Source organism: Rhinichthys klamathensis, unplaced genomic scaffold (genome assembly GCF_029890125.1).
Source record: "Rhinichthys klamathensis goyatoka isolate OS25496 unplaced genomic scaffold, OSU_Roscu_1.1 h1tg000362l_1, whole genome shotgun sequence".
NCBI lineage: Eukaryota > Metazoa > Chordata > Actinopteri > Cypriniformes > Leuciscidae > Rhinichthys > Rhinichthys klamathensis.
Genome location: NW_026606871.1, coordinates 860146 through 876913, shown reverse-complemented (window position 1 = coordinate 876913; position 16768 = coordinate 860146). Strand labels below are relative to the sequence as shown.

The 16768-nt window shown below is 37.7% G+C and overlaps 1 protein-coding gene across 8 annotated transcripts in view; it reads right to left on the bottom strand.

Annotated features, from left to right (window-relative positions):
- The window catches only part of myo9aa (myosin IXAa), a 185195-nt gene that overhangs the window by 12961 nt on the left and 155466 nt on the right, over window positions 1-16768 (bottom strand). For 7 of the 8 annotated variants that reach the window (XM_056233202.1, XM_056233205.1, XM_056233208.1 and 4 more), the window contains 13 exons: window positions 16365-16505; window positions 13174-13274; window positions 12272-12402; window positions 9506-9711; window positions 9309-9425; window positions 7636-7827; window positions 7303-7350; window positions 5443-5554; window positions 5115-5176; window positions 4833-5025; window positions 1671-1799; window positions 902-1007; window positions 22-153 (listed from right to left, as the gene is read on the bottom strand). In XM_056233202.1, coding sequence (XP_056089177.1) covers window positions 22-153; window positions 902-1007; window positions 1671-1799; window positions 4833-5025; window positions 5115-5176; window positions 5443-5554; window positions 7303-7350; window positions 7636-7827; window positions 9309-9425; window positions 9506-9711; window positions 12272-12402; window positions 13174-13274; window positions 16365-16505 — 1670 coding nt within the window. The remainder of the gene's footprint in view (window positions 1-21; window positions 154-901; window positions 1008-1670; window positions 1800-4832; window positions 5026-5114; window positions 5177-5442; window positions 5555-7302; window positions 7351-7635; window positions 7828-9308; window positions 9426-9505; window positions 9712-12271; window positions 12403-13173; window positions 13275-16364; window positions 16506-16768) is intronic. The other variant, XM_056233209.1, reaches the window with a different exon arrangement.

Here is a 16768-nt window from a genome sequence, read left to right as displayed (position 1 = left end):
GAAGTAAGAGCTGTCCATTACGCTGTGGTTTTCCCGATGTCCTGAACGCTCCTGAGAGGGTCTATGGTGTCAGGACAGCGCAGGATACAGGGCGCGAACACGATAGCCAGCGCATTAGCAGACATGCGGTTTGTTTCCTCCTGCAAGGCAATCCTGTGCGCGACAGAAACAAGATTGCATCAAATAATTTACACTGAATGCCAACATTCATAGTATACTAAGTGCAGTGGAATTTTAGACCAAGGCTGCATTTATTTGAAAAAAAAAAAAAACAGTAATATTGTGAAATATTAAGACAATTTAAAATAACTGTTTTCTGTGGGATTTTGTGCAGTGGGATTTTAGACCAAGGCTGCATTTATTTGATAAAAAAAAAAAAAAAAAAAAAAAAAACAGTAATATTGTGAAATATTAAGACAATTTAAAATAACTGTTTTCTATTTTAATATATTTTAAAATGTAATTTATCCCTGCGATGCAAAGCTGAATTTTCAGCATCATTACTCCAGTCTTTAGTGTCACATGATCCTTCTGAAATCACTCTAATTTGATGCTCAAAAAACATTCATTATTATTATTATCAATGTTGAAAACACTAAAATTTCAATTACACTCAACAATTTCACTGAAAGCCAACATTCTGCACAAAAAGTGAAAAGGAAGCCAATCAGAACATATTTTATGTGTGGTATACTAAGTGCAGTGGGATTTTAGACCAATGAGATTTCTCTGTGGGCGGAGCTACACACAAACACACAATGAGACTAAATAGAAACCAAAGGGCCGACAAAACAATAGGATCTATCGCTTGCCGTTTGATCGTGTCTCATCACTGTGTAATAGTTCAAGTCAATAGTCATTCATGCATTCATTATTTTGGAGAAATACAGTGTCGTCTCACCTGACCAAGTGGAAAATGAGGCGCTCCAGCGTGTTCAGATGAGTTCTGCTGAGCTGGTCGATTATAGAGTAAACGCCTCGAATCACTTCTTTTTTGTCCTGGAGACCTGAAGAGACATGACCGATATATCTTCACACATTATGACTCTATAAATGTCTAGTTTATCTAAAGCAATAAGGTTACTGCATCTGTAGACTAATATATATATATATAAAATGTACAAAGATTTTAAAGTTTTGAACTTGGGTGTTCTATATTATTTCATCATTTATGGTTGAAAATGATTTATAATCTACTTCAACACAGTGTAAAACCTATAATCAAAAAATTAAAACAACTTTGAATCCAAGACGTAAAGGTAGTTTAGCAACTTTAGGGATCTTTGATTTTGTTATCATTTTACAGCATTATCAATAAAATCTTTTTATTATACTGGGATACTGAAATGGCTGAGACTCGGGGGAGATTTTAATGTGCGAAAAAAAAAAAGCGAAATTATTAAATAAATACATGATCATATGCAAGATTGTCCACTAGTACTGAATTTAATGTTCGACAAAAAAATTTTTTTTTGCAAAAATAACTAAATCATATGCCATATTGTTCAATAGTACTGATTTGAATGTGTGCAAAAACAAAACAAAAAATACATAAATAATCATATGCCACATTGTCCACTAGTACCAATTTTAATGTGTGCCAAAACAAAACCATAAAAAGACACCAAAACTGAAAGCTAACGCTATAACTGAGGGGCTAATCCACTCACCCATGGCCCGCAAGAACTCCTCATACAGTTCAAAGGTCATCAGAGGATTCGGCAAATCACGAAGCCACTGCTTGAAAACACTGGCAATGACATTAATGTTGTAGTCGTCCAGATTCATGCCGTTTACATCTGAGGGAAGAAAATAATAGATATTAAACTATAGATACAGACATAGTTACTATAGATGTAGACATATTACTACAGAGAGTTAGCAATATTAATATTCAGCATTATTATGATTATTTTCTGTGATATTATTGATTTGACTGCACTGACACTATTGGATGGGAGCTGAACTGAGCTGATGATGACCACTGTATAGATGAATTGAACTGACGAACTTTACACGTTATTGAACAGACCTGAATCACCGCTGAACCGACTTCAGCTGAACAATGACACGATTGTCTTTCTAGAGCTGCTTTACAGCAGAATTGAACTCTGTTTGCATGACTGAATCATTATTTTTGTGTTTATGCCTGTAAAGCTGTATTGTATAAAGCGCTATAGAAATAAAGGTGACTTGACTATATAGTGTTCCAGTGAAAACTAATAAACATTCTTAAAACTGCATAAGAAATGTTGGTAACCCTTTAGTTCAGGGTCCAATTCTCACAATATGCTTCTTAGCATGCATATTACTAGGATATTAGCTGTTTATTAGTGCTTATAAAGATCATATTAATGCCTTATTCTGCATGAACATATTCTACATCCCTTAATCCTAAATTTAACAACTACCTTACTAACTATTAATAAACAGAAATTAGGAGTTTATTGAGGCAAAGGTCACAGTTAATAGTGAGAACTGGACCCTGAACTAAAGTGTGACCAAAATGTAACTAAAGTTTAAAAAAAGTTTAGTTTATAATAACAAAAATTTACTAATTAATTCCAAAATTTTCTGTAATTAATCGTACCTAACATTAAAGTTTTTTATAGTCGAACCGTGTGTGTGGTTGGGGAGGGGGCGGGGCTTTAACATTTTAAAGCCGCGATGTGCAGAACATCACACAAAGATATATAAGAAAATGTATAAAAACATTTCGGATCAATAAAACTAAGAAATAACATAAATAACTTGCATTTCACATGCAAATCAAATTAAATCAGCTAAATTGCCTGTGCGAGCAGGCTCTAAGTACAGAGCGCAACATAATGCACCTTTCTAAAAAATAAAAATACAAAACGAACTAAGTCAGAATCAAGTCACAAGATGCAGAACAAATGTGTGCAAAATGCCTAAAGTGCAGGGGAACATAGCTATATTCAAAACACAAGCCACAAATAGTTAAATTAGATAACCCTGAGTGATCAATAAATAAAATCAAAATAAAGAAATATAGCCAGAATTGTCAACTTTGTCTTTTTAACTGCAGAAAAAACAATAAACACTAAACCCAAGTGACAGTTTAGCTAAACATGTTCACAGCATCCAAAAATCAAATTAGAACCGGCTGAAATGTTTTGAAATCACTTGTACCCTTCCTGATCGAGACAAAATAAATCTAGTCTTTCACTCTGTCTGTGTCTCTGTGTCCGTTTGAGTCTTTTCAAATTGTGTGCTCGGATAAAATGCATTCTAAAACGCTTAACATGAAAAACGTACCGGCTTAATGTCCTAAGACGATTATATTAAAATATCAAATTCTGTACACACCTTATTAATAAAGCATACTGTATAGCCTACAGAAAAGCAGACGAGCCCAGATGAACGCAACGCATTTAATTAAACGTTAATTTTCCTCCCATTGAAAACCGTTATTATAAAGAAAACGCTTTACGTGACTTTCTATAAGAGGAACACGTTGTGTTCATATTCTGGGTTCTGCTCATCTGCACATAGTAGGCTATGGTTTCTTAATAAGATATGTACTACATACATTAAGCCACGTAAAAGTGCCTTTTAAGCGTTTTAAAAGCTTTTTTCACGTTAAGCGTTTTAGAATGACCCGAGGAAAATCAACTTGTTAACGTTGGCCGGCAGAAGTGCGATCATGGTTTCCGGATGCTAAATCCAGCCTTGGAGAATATCCTTTCTGATGGTGTGCATCCACTCTTTAGATTTTCTTATCCAGACATTTTTAAAGATTTAAATCCCTGCCGCCAAAACGCTCCTCTCTCAGTCACGGATCCAAAGTGAAACTTAAATCTGTCACGGGGTGTTTGGATTTATTTATGCACGTTAAAAATATTTATTAAAAGCTTCTTCCTTTGCACATTTGTATTTACAGCGTTATCATAATAGGCTCCTTATTAACGTATGACAGAAAACCGGTAGTTCTATGTGAAATCAGACATTGAGCACCCTCATTTGCGAAGATTCGACCATGAGATTGGTAGTCGAATCAGGCTCCTCCTATCGATGCATTGAATCTTCGACTATTGATGGTCACCCCTAATATATATATATATATATATATATATATATATATATATATATATATATTCATTCTACAGAATTGGTTAAAAGTCAGATTTTGAAACATCTTGAAAAAATTTGTCTTTTTCCACTGGGTACCACAAGAAAGAATGCGATGACTAAATACTGTATATATACATTTCTTTTGTCTTCGCATTCTTTGGTACCCAGTGACACACCTGTGTGAAAGGCTCATTATGCGGCTCATTATGCAGCTCATTATGCGGCTCATTACGCGGCTCATTATACGGCTCATTACGCGGCTCATTGTCTTCTCAGGTGTGAATCAGAGCATTATTCATGATCCTCACAATCATTCACGCCCACCCGCATATTGCCTTTCCAAACAAAAAGTGTCTTACAAAATTTACACCAATGTCATTGTTTTGTGTAAATGATTAGTCAGGATGATTTTCATATCATTTTGAAGCAAAAACTCTAGGCGGCAACGTCCATTAGTCAAAAGTCTTGTGGACACATTTCAGAAACTTTAAGTTTTAGTTTTTCAATAACCATGCATAAACAATATTCTCTCAAAAATACAAACATGTACATACATGTTGCTCATATATTATGGTAGCCCTGTTGGTGCTAAATAGAGTGTAATTACACCTGTGCCATTAATATGTTTATAAGCAACTGAAAAAAGCACAAATGTCAGGGCATGTCAAACCATCTCAAGGAGCCCAAAAACACCGTAGACCCCAGAGGGGTAAATCACACGTTCTCATGTTTCATACCTGTGTCCAGACTCAGCTTCAGCTCCTTAATCTTATTGGTGGATCCAGACTTTCTGTAGATCCCTTCCGTGTACAGGCCATGCATTTCAATGTAATTGATGAGTTTCTCGGCCACAAAAGGCACCGTTCGCTCGTCGATGGTCAGACGGGACAACTCCACACCAAACTGCCTTGATGAAAGCTCAGGGTCATACTGCACATGGAAAAAGAAAGGAACATGGTGTATGTGACGGCATGTTCCCCGATCACATGAATGCAGCACTTAGTGGAAAAATCCCTTACCTTCTTGCTGCATTTGGTGGTCATCTTCTGACAGCACTTTCTGTGACACGCATAGCGGCACACTACACAAGACACAGACATCTCATTCATTCTCATTTTCAACATACGGCATAGATTTCTTTTTTTACAAAAAAAAGCACCGCCACCTAAAATAAACTCAATTTAAGTCAACATTCCTCTCTCGTTGTAAGATGGCGGAAAACATCCTGCATCACAAAGCCAAACTGTTCTCTGCTCGAGGCCATGGGCTTGTGTTGGTGATCAATCGGATTATGTTAAATTGAGTTCAGGCCCAGTTTAATGCAGAGACTGTGGACATGAAACTCACGTTTGCAGACACACGCCTTGTCCATCATCCAGATGAGGGAGGAGCAGAACTCGCAGTAGGTGGGAATACTGTATTGAGTCGCCTTGAATATGTGGCCGTTGTGTTCCTCCACCTGAAACAAAGGCTCAGTGTCAGATGATTTACAAGAAAAACAGGAATGCTAAATCAGTACATAAAAACTCTGGCTCTGTTTACTCCTGGTATTAAGATGCGTTTTGGTCGATCGGATCACAAGTAGACGAGAGACACATTCCTGCTTACACCTGGTGTTTTAATCCGTCTCTTTTGTCCACTTTCAAACATTTTCTGATTTCTTCGAGGAGAGGGTCTATGTGTGGGTAAATATATGGACTTTTCAGATCTTTCGATCTAATGGACGAAATAAGCTTACACAATTTACACATGAACGCGACCCGAGACGACAGAAAAACACACAGAGAGCATCAGCTTTAGTTTCTGCTCTGACAGACGCAAGACCAGCCGAACGCTGTGAGTGTGTGTTAGAGATCAGGAATGGTGAGAGAACATTGTGCTTGGTATGTTTTTCCTCTTTAAACCAAACCTGTGTCTTTAGTCGACAGTTTAAACCCCGTCTGGCTAGAGCTCTTCCCATAATGTTCACGCATTAGATCAGTAGACGGAGAGAAGACAGTCTTTTGTGGGGGTTTGAACACACTCGATCACATGAGCGTTTACACTACGAAAGCAATCCGGTCGAGTGTGTTTTCCACTGCCAAGAGATTCTGCCAGTCCTGATCAGAAGGACCTTTGTCTTTAATGGCACTGGGAGCCCCTGGCTCAGTTTGAATAGTAATGCTGATTGGATTAGGATTGGTAACACTCTCAGGCTAAGAGCAGGTTCCTAAACCTGTATACTTCATTTACATGCTTTGTTTCAGAGTGTCTCCCCCTCGATGTAACTCCTCGCCATTAAGCTCTATGATAATGTGAAGGTATGGGTGATACAATCAGGCTGATTGGATTACCATCTATACATGACACTGTTATGCTGATGAGATCAGGGCTGGGGAATTTCCGGTAACGAGCTGAATCCTGTGCTTCATTTACATGCTTTGTTTCAGAGTGTCTCCACCTTTATGTAACTCCTCCCCCTTGTAAGGTATATGAACAGTCTGTATTTTAGTTTAGTCAGACTTGGCTAAGATTTTTGGACGAAGCAGACTACAGCGATGCAAGAGCAATTAAGAATCCTGCTTAAAAGATACACCCGAGTCTCCTGGTCTTCGCTTCTGAGTTTCCTACACTTTAGAAGAAAAAGTTCACAACAATGGTATTATGATATGTTGATAATTTAACATGTTTTGTGTGTTTGTGTTATGTACGCATCTACGGTGGAAACAAATTTCCTCTCGAGGACAAATAAAAATCTATCTATCTATCTATCTATCTATCTATCTATCTATCTATCTATCTATCTATCTATCTATCTATCTATCTATCTACAGTATCTATCTATCTATCTATCTATCTACAGTATCTATCTATCTATCTATCTATCTATCTATCTATCTATCTATCTATCTACAGTATCTATCTATCTATCTACCGTATCGATCTATCTATCTACAGTATCTATCTATCTAAAGTATCTATCTATCTATCTATCTATCTATAGTATCTATCTATCTATCTATCTATCTATCTACAGTATCTATCTACAGTATCTATCTACAGTATCTATCTATCTATCTATCTATCTATCTATCTATCTATCTATCTATCTATCTATCTATCTATCTATCTATCTATCTATCTATCTATCTATCTATCTATCTATCTATCTATCTATCTATCTAAATACCAGATGTAAACAGAGCCTCAGACTGTGATTCCACTCACTATATCAGCATCCTTTTTCCTTCTCTTCTTGCGGTCTGGTTTGGGAGCCTGTGGGAGAAAAATAGCCAAATAAACACAGTGGATTGAATGAGAAAACCACGAATGGACAAAAATCTGTTACACATTTTGTTGCTATGAGGAACTGGACGCATTAATCCTATGCACTAAATTATATTCCAGCCATTTTAAAATGTAGAGGCATATTTTTCAACATCAATCTACGTTTTCAATCTACTATTACATATTGCCTGGCATATTCCTTTTAAAATATTTTTTTAATAATTATTATTTAAATTTTACATTTATTTAATGTTCATGTATAGTGCAGCTCACCTTGCTCTGTCCACTGCTGTCCAGAGGTTTGTGTTCGGTCATGAACTCGTCCAGAAAGACTTTAAAGGTGTTGACCCAAACTTTGACCGGCGACTCGCTCCAGTCCCTCTGCTCCTGACGCATGTTTTTCTCCAGGATTTGCTCAAAGAGGGCATAGAGATCCTTATAACGAATGCTCTTCCCATCGTCCATCTGCAAACAGAGCAAAAACAATACCTCTGATTCTGATGTAACAACAAGCATTACATCTCTTCCATGCCATTAGCAAAGACACAATGTCCGAAAGTCATGTATTATGATGAAAGATGAGTGACAGTGATAACATTAGCTGTTTTTCCATCCAAAGTTGTGAATTTAACTTGCGCGCAAAATTGGAATATCGCATAAAAAAAATTGTGTTCAAGAGAACAAAATCCCCACTTCCTGGGAAATTGGTGTAAAATATCAGTAATAAAAATGGAAGTTGCTGCAATCAGGGAAGAAACTGTGGCTCTTTTTCCCTCCATCATGAATGAGTTCGTCTCAGAGCGTCAGACGAAACACAATAAACGCTGTCATGTTCTCTTGCGTTTGGATGCTGGTGTTCGGGAACACAATCGTGTGAGACGCTTCTGGAGGGAATTAAACCAAATCATTCTGATCACAGACTTTGGCCCTGTCCCAAATGGCACACTCCGGACTTGTGGACTTCCTCAGAGTCCACACTTCGGTGACGTCATGTAGTGTAGACCTATAGGGCCCTTAGCGCGAGTCCGCGAGGGCGCATTGAGAGGTATTTTTGGGACAGACTCGATCGTCACGCCGGAAACAGGAAGACGGTATGATTGTTGTTATGGACAGGAGCTGCAGGTTCGGGGAAATATGCTGCCTATTGTTGTTGTGTTTACATATGACTCAGTAAAGCCCTGACACTCTGTTCTATTTATTTAATGAATCATAATGCGATCGTATTATTCAGCTCGCTATTATTAGCCTATGTTTGAGACATCAACCACTGGTCGATGATCATAATGTTTGTATAAACTTGTCATAAAAACCGTAATGATAATTACACTTAAATATTTTCTTCTCAGCCATGTTAACAATTGTCCGTGAGCGAAATCTCCTCCCATCCGTTGTCTGATTGGCCTTTCGCAAGGATTCCTGGGTAGTTAAAGTGTGTGGAGCCTGCATCTATACGGCTTCGCGGAAGACTGCTTCAAGGGTACACAGGGGGCGCTGCTGAGCACACTTCAGAGCGTTAAAATGGGGCAGCCTACGGACTCGTAGAATCGGCGAGCACACGCAATTTAAGTCCACGAGACCGAAAGTCCACATGAAGTGCGCCATTTGGGACAGGGCCTTTGTTTGACTTTGGTGTTTCAGACCAACATTTCAGATGCTGTGATGCGATTGGTCCGCTGGTTAGTCCAGTTATCCAATCACAGCCTCTGCTGAGGCAGTCACATGACTTGTGTTGCACATCGAGGAATTTATTCGGTAGATGTGTTTCCATCGTAGATTATGCGCATGTTTTAGCGGATAAAAAGCATTATCCGCCTCAATTGAGCGCATACGTTTTTTTTTATGCGCAGTTTTAGAATTTATAATTCCATCCAGCATTTTTTTAATGCGATATCCCAACCTAGGTGGAAACATAGCAAGTAAAACAAGTGCTTTATTACGGTACTTACAGCTAAAGCTGTGGAGTATGAGTTGAAGATATTCAAGCGGAACTCCTTTAGCGCCTTTTTGAAGACAACATCCACCATTGTGTCTTTCTTACCATCTTCTGTGTCCAAATCAGTAATCTATGAGATTAAAACAAGGTTATGATGGCTCAATAAATAAACGCAGCTGTAGTAAATTCACACAGAAAACAGGCACGCACCTTCTTCATGAGGAAGTCGTTCATGCTCCTGTAGTCGTTGGCACAGGTGAGTATCTGCAGGGCATCGTTCTGCCACTGGACCGGCTCGAGAGCCACACTGCTGATCTTCACACTGCGCCTGCGCTTCACTTTAGGGGACGGCTCTTTGTTCTCCTTAAACTCCCTCTGTAGTGTAAGGTCTGGGCTTTGTGGAGGGGAAATGCGATCTATTCCAGGAATAAAGAGAATAGCAATGCTTTAAAGGTGCAGTGTGTGATTTTTAGCGGCGTCTAGTGGTGAGTTTGCGAATTGCAACCAACAGAAGTTACGGTGGCCGACAGGAAGTGATGTCGTCGTCTGAGACAGCAGAGAGTAGCCAGTTCAGCAATGAGGTTTCTTTACAAAGATTAAGAAATTGTGTTTACTTATTCAGTAAAATGATATGTTATTGCGAATATTATTGTTACTTGTTCATCATTGTGTCAGTGTTTTATTCGCTGACTTTAGCTAGCTTCTTTGCACGAAAAACAACAGTGACGAAACGCGTTTGTCCGTTTAGGGCCACTGTAGAAACATGACGGCGCATTTCAATGTAAGGGTAATAAAAACATAACGGTTCATTAAAGGGATACTCCACTTTTTTTGGAAATAGACGCAGCGCCTGAAAATAGTCCCGTTGTGTTGACGGAAGGTGGCCTATTTTCAGGCGCTGCGTCATATCATTACGCCTGCTGCTCTCATGGTACGGCAGTAAAGTTTCTTGATTATTACGCAGGAATGAGAGTATAGTTCCTAGCCATATCAGCCTAAAAAATCGCAACTTTACATTTTCCGTCGGTCTTAGTGCACGATGTAACTACAGAAGAGTCAAGTTTTAAATAGGAAAAATATCGAAACTCTTTGGTCATTTTTTTTTGAGAAATGCTAATGGTCTTGTCCACTTCAATGATGTATGCTAAGCTATGCTAAAAGTGGTACCGCCAGAACCGGAGATCGGCTGAATGGATTCAAAAACGGTAAAACTCAACAGTTTAACTCTGGGGGAGTTGTAAAATGAGCCTATTTCCAAAAAAAGTGGAGTATCCCTATAAGTTAGCTTTTTATACAACACTGAAAACATAGTTATGTATATGATATTGCATTTCTGTCAACAGATCCTCCTAAATATTATACAATGCACCTTTAAGTAAGCAATAAGGTACTCGAAGGCTAGTGCTCTATCGTGAATAAATCACGTGACTTGTTCACGATACAGCACTAGTCTCGAGTACCTTATTGCTTAAAAATCACTAAAAGCCTTCCTTCCGCTGGAAAAAATAGTCCCTGACCGTGAACAGCAACAGTGTTTTGCCTTTAGATGGCGCCAAAGACTGTCTTTTTGAGTGAGACAGTCAGTAGAGAAGACGTTGCTAAGAGTGGTTGCTAGGGGTGATGTGTAGTGATACACAGAACCGTTGGGTGAAGCGGCCATATAGAGAGCCTAAGTCCCTCCCCTCCGCTTCCGGCTCACGGGACCTTATTTCGGAAAAAAATATGTATGGTAGTCAATGGCGAGAGACAACTTATCTTTTTATTCCATCTGAACTGTGCCCTGAATTACACATATGATGTTTGCCAATTTAAGTCAAGAAAGTTGCAGTTTGTCATAAAACAGAAGAGTAACATTTAGTTTTGTGTGGAAATTGCTCAATGAACTACATCTCCCGGGAAGCGAAACAACGAGCGAGATCCGCTGCTCGTGTGTGTGCAGTCTGGTACAAAACACTCGATGACGGCGTAACGTTACGATTATAACGCAAGACTATAGAAGAAATGACAGACGTTAGCTTCAGTAAAGTTAGCTTCAGTAAAGTTAGCTTCAGTAAAGTTAGCTTCAGTAAAGTAAGCTTCAGTAAAGTTAGCTTCAGTAAAGTTAGCTTCAGTAAAGTTAGCTTCAGTAAAGTCAGCTTCAGTAAAGTTAGCTTCAGTAAAGTTAGAGTTAGCTTCGGTAAAGTCAGCTTCAGTAAAGTTAGCTTCAGTAAAGTCAGCTTCAGTAAAGTCAGCTTCAGTAAAGTTAGCTTCAGTAAAGTTAGCTTCAGTAAAGTCAGCTTCAGTAAAGTTAGAGTTAGCTTCAGTAAAGTCAGCTTCAGTAAAGTCAGCTTCAGTAAAGTCAGCTTCAGTAAAGTCAGCTTCAGTAAAGTTAGCTTCAGTAAAGTTAGCTTCAGTAAAGTCAGCTTCAGTAAAGTTAGAGTTAGCTTCAGTAAAGTCAGCTTCAGTAAAGTCAGCTTCAGTAAAGTTAGAGTTAGCTTCAGTAAAGTTAGCTTCAGTAAAGTTAGAGTTAGCTTCAGTAAAGTTAGCTTCAGTAAAGTTAGAGTTAGCTTCAGTAAAGTTAGCTTCATTCATTGAGAGAAAATGTGCACCTTTGGGGTTTGTAGTCTTTGTAATTACGTATTTTCACAGTCTTACACCTCAACAGTTTTACATCAAACTGCGACTTTCTTGACTTTAAAATGTATCTTTTAAATGGACAAACATCATATGTGTAATTCAGGGCACAATTCAAACGAGATCAAAATATTTGTTGACATTGACTACCATTCAATATTTTTCCGAAATAAGGTCCCATGGGTGGTCGACCGGAAGGGGAGGGGCTTAGGCTCTCTATAGTGTTTTATCCTTTTATCGTGAACAAAACACAACTATTGACCAATCAGAATCAAGGACTTGAACTAACCGTTTTATGAATGACCCAAAAGGCCTTCTCAATATGCTTGAAACATGTAATGGAGCAGTTTCCCTCTATCTCACCCTCCTCCATCAGAAGTATGGCTTCAGCGTAATCTCCTTCCAAAGTATCACTGCCACACAACAGCCGCTCTCTCGAGGTCTTCTTCTCTCCATGCTTTGCCTTCCCCCAAAACCGCATTTTACCGCGAACCCTGCAGACAATACAGAAGTTGACAAGGACCACAGGAATAGTTCACCCAAATACTTTCATTTACTTTATGTTCTAATTTCCTTTTTTTTTAAATGAACTCCAAAAAAATCTTTGCATGAAAAAGAGACCGAATCGAAAGGCACGAGAGTGACTAACGTTATGGAGTATGATAGAAATAAAAAACACTAACACTTTCGGTTATACTATTTTAATGTGTCATTGTTACAGTGTAAATAAATAAAGTTCTGAGTAATATTAAGCAACTACTTGTACTTACTATAGGGTTAGGGTAGATTAGGGTTTGGTTGAGGGTTATTACTATGGGAAGTACATGTATGTAACAAGGACACTGTAACACTTTACAATAAGGTTCATTAGTTAATGTATTACCTACCATGAACTATTTATTAATCTTTGTTAATGTTAGTTAATAAAAATCCAGCTGTTCATTGTTTGTTCATGTTAGTTCACCATGCATTAACTTAATGTTAACAAACACAACCTTTAATTTGAATAACGTATTAGTAAATGTTGTAATTAACATTAATAATGCTGTAGAAGTATTGTTCATTCTTAATTCATGTTAACTACTGTATACTAATGAACCTTATTGTAAAGTGTTTCCAAAAACACTCAATAAAATAGCTTGGACATTCTGTCTAATATCTATTTCATAAGAAAAAATACCAGTGCTGGAACAATATGAGGGCGAGTAAATGAGTATTTTAGTCTCTTGAATGTTCAAAACTACTCCACAACTAATTGTTTGCACCTTCCGTCTCCATGAGAGATCTTCCTCGCGTCACTCTTGCCCAGCTCTCCGGTGGACACGGTCTTGTACATGTTCTTCGGCTCTTCGGCGGCTGTGGCCGGCTGAAACACATTATTATAGCAGAGCATGTGAGCAAAGATCTCCGACAGGCACGCTTGGTCTGTCAAAACCTCTTTAATAACTCAATATAAACCCTTAAACGAACTCTTTGCCTCTTCCTTTCACTTCAGCCACCATTTGCCGGAAGATAGTGTCACTTTAAAACATGTACAGTGCGCACAGAGTAAAACATGTTGCTTCTTGACAGTCTGAAGGCACTAAGTGGTTAAATCAATTTCTTCTACAACACTAATGCACTAATACTGACCAGCAGCACACAATGAAAGTGCACTTTAATGATAGCATATGACTAGGACACACACACACACACAGAACAAAAACTAAAGTTAAATGGGTCATTCTACAAAACGGGTACCTTTTGTGAACTTAAAACAATAATAAATTATGTATCGTGCTAAAGTTCATTTATTTCGGTAATTCAACTTAAAAGGTGAAACTAATATATTATATAGACTCATTACATGCAAAGTGAGATATTTCAAGCCTTTATTTGTTATAATTGTGATGATTATGGCTTCTGAAAACCTTTTCACAATATTCTAGTTTTGAATTTGGGGTTTTCATAAGCTGTAAGCCATAATCATCACAATTATAACAAATAAAGACTTGAAATATCTCACTTTGCATGTAATGAGTCTATATAATATATTAGTTTCACCTTTTAACCTGAATTACTGAAATAATATTTTGCACAATATAATAATTTTTCGAGTTTCACCTGTATATCTTATATCTTAAGCACAAACCAATAATAGGCAAGTCAACTAAAAAACTGTAACCCTTGTTAGTCGAGGTTAACTTGCATTAATGTAATTACCGCTTTGATATGGAAGAGGCACCAGTTTCACACAAAGACCCAGATAATGACTGAACCGACCATATGCACGAAGCGTTATTAAGAACGTCTGCAATAATAAAAGCCAGCTGGAAAACTTCCGGTGAAATATCACTTGTTGGTGTGTCGTATCTTCAATGTCCTGAGGCGGCTTTAACAGCATCAATAGTGTAAAACTTAGTTTATAATAGGAATATAGTCACTTAAATACTCAGGCCTAGCATTCATTTAGTCATTCAAACGTTAAACAACATAAAGACGCGTCTCTTAGTGTTCCTCCTCAGCAAAAAAAGCGTCAACGTTGTAAATTAAAGATTTATTGTGCACTTTAATAAAGATTCATTGAACAAAATGGGCGTTTCTGTGATTATAAAGGGAGATGCGGCGCTCGCTTTCTGCGTAAGTCATTCACAGGTTGAAGAAAAGTTGTTTTTCATGAGACTTAGTGACTTTTCCTACTTCACACTTCACTACAAAAAGTGCTAAACTTTGACAATTTATTTTGAAACGTAGTGATTTTACAATGTTTAATATTCATTCAAAAGCGAAACGTGTGAAAAAATATTACACAAAGTGGCTAATCTGAGCCAAAAAATGCTCCTCTGCCTCCATCTACTGGTTATAGTGGTAATTAATGTCTTTTTTATTCTTGTTTTCTATCAAATGTTGGATTTCCTACATCTTGAAACATTCGGTTTAACAAATAGGGTTATGAGGAAAATGAACAATTCATGCTTTTGCTCATCACGTTAAAAATAACATTGGAAGCGCTGGAGAAATGTAATGTCCAATTACAGACTGCGTTTCTTATTCAAACATTCCCATTAGTCTTGAATGCAATCAATAAAAATGGTTTATTGGCAAATTAGCCAAGTGAGATAACTACATTAAAATATAAATACATTAAAAAGTCAACCAGTGATGGTTCTGTGTCGATGTTCACCGGAAATGCCCAAGCTGGCTTATCGAAAACCAGGAAGTAACCGTGCATGTGGTCAGTTCTACTGTACTGTTAATCAAGAAGAGTGGAAAGTGTGTTAAAAACAGGGCTACAGAAAAAGAAAAGAAGAAGCACAGCTCCACAGCTTTAGCCTGGTGGCAGAAGAAGAGACAGAGCTGGATGTTAATGCATTGAAGAAAGCAGAATCTCACAGATGAATGTCTTGGTTGTTCAGGAAGAAGTAAATAGCACAGCTGTTATGTGTAGGCAAGCGGTGGTCATATCGTGAAGAGTGCTGTGGGTTACACATCTCACAAATGCCTTTATACATCAGGAGAGGAAAGCAAACTTCTGATGGAAGTTATCCAGATCTGTGAGGCTGATTCATGCGCCAGTGTATTGATGAACAGTTCTGGCTCTGGTGCTGGACAACTATTAAATCGCATCCAAAATAAAAGTTTGTTTACATAATAATGTGTGTGTAGTGTATTGTGTAGAATTATTTTGTATACATAAACACACACATGCATGTATATATTTAAGAAAAATGTGTTATTTTTATATAAAATATTTAAATGTATGTACAATATAAAATATGTGCATACAGTATATACATGCAAATACTTCTTAAATATATACATGCATGTGTGTGTGTGTATTTATATATGCAATATAATTATGCACAGAACACGAATGAATGGAATTCGTGTTTCATTCATATATATCATGATATTTCATAACTAGATTTGGAGCAAATGAGCTGTTCCGCTGGGTCCTAAAGTCAGTATGCATTCGGATACACATGTAGACATTATAAAATAAATTTTTGGTAAAGTTGTAGCATTTTTAGTTTGAATTTTTAGCATTTACTGAAGCATTCCTCGCATTCCATTTAATCGTATTTTTCACCTTTTTTTTTTTATATAAAAACACAAACTTATATTTTGGATGCGATTAATAGTTGCCCAGCAAATAATAATTTTGTTTTTAAAAATGCATTAAAATTAGGGTAGTCAAAGTTAACATTACCTCATGAGAAAAACAAGACAAAAAAAAAAAAAAACGAATTAGGAAATGATTTTGGCAGAAGACCACCAGCCATCACAGATAAGAATAGTTTTCAAAAGGTGTTTGGGCATCTGTGGCTGAAGAGTATCTCCTTGAGCTGGATAGAGAGGGAGTGTAGAAGCGTTTCAGGTGGTCAGTAAGGAGATCTATCAGCGTCTTCTGGAAGAGTTAGCTGTCGAGAGAGAGAGAGAGAGAGAGAGAGGCCTGCGTGCGCTACCATTGAATTACCATTTCCGAGTCACTGTGACACGCCTCTAGAGGAGTCTCATCACACTCCTCCTCCTCTGACTCCCCCTCGATTGAGCCACGGGTCATGAAGTCTGAACGTGTCCGCGCCATACGGGCTTTTTTATGACCCGGTCGGCCAACCTAATCAACCAGATGATAACAACACAAGTGAAGCTGCTACCTCGTACATCGAGGTCAGGTGACCCCACCAAGAGTCAGAAAGAGTTCAAAGACAAATGTATTCATTAGTGAGGGGGGAACGAAATCCTGAGGTCAACATGACCCGAAGCCCTAAAATCATACTTTTGTGTCCAGAAAGCTTATTTTATTTCATTTCGATCATTTTGCAATTTTTCTGCAATGTTTTATTTTATTTACCTTCAAATTATTAGATTTGATCAATA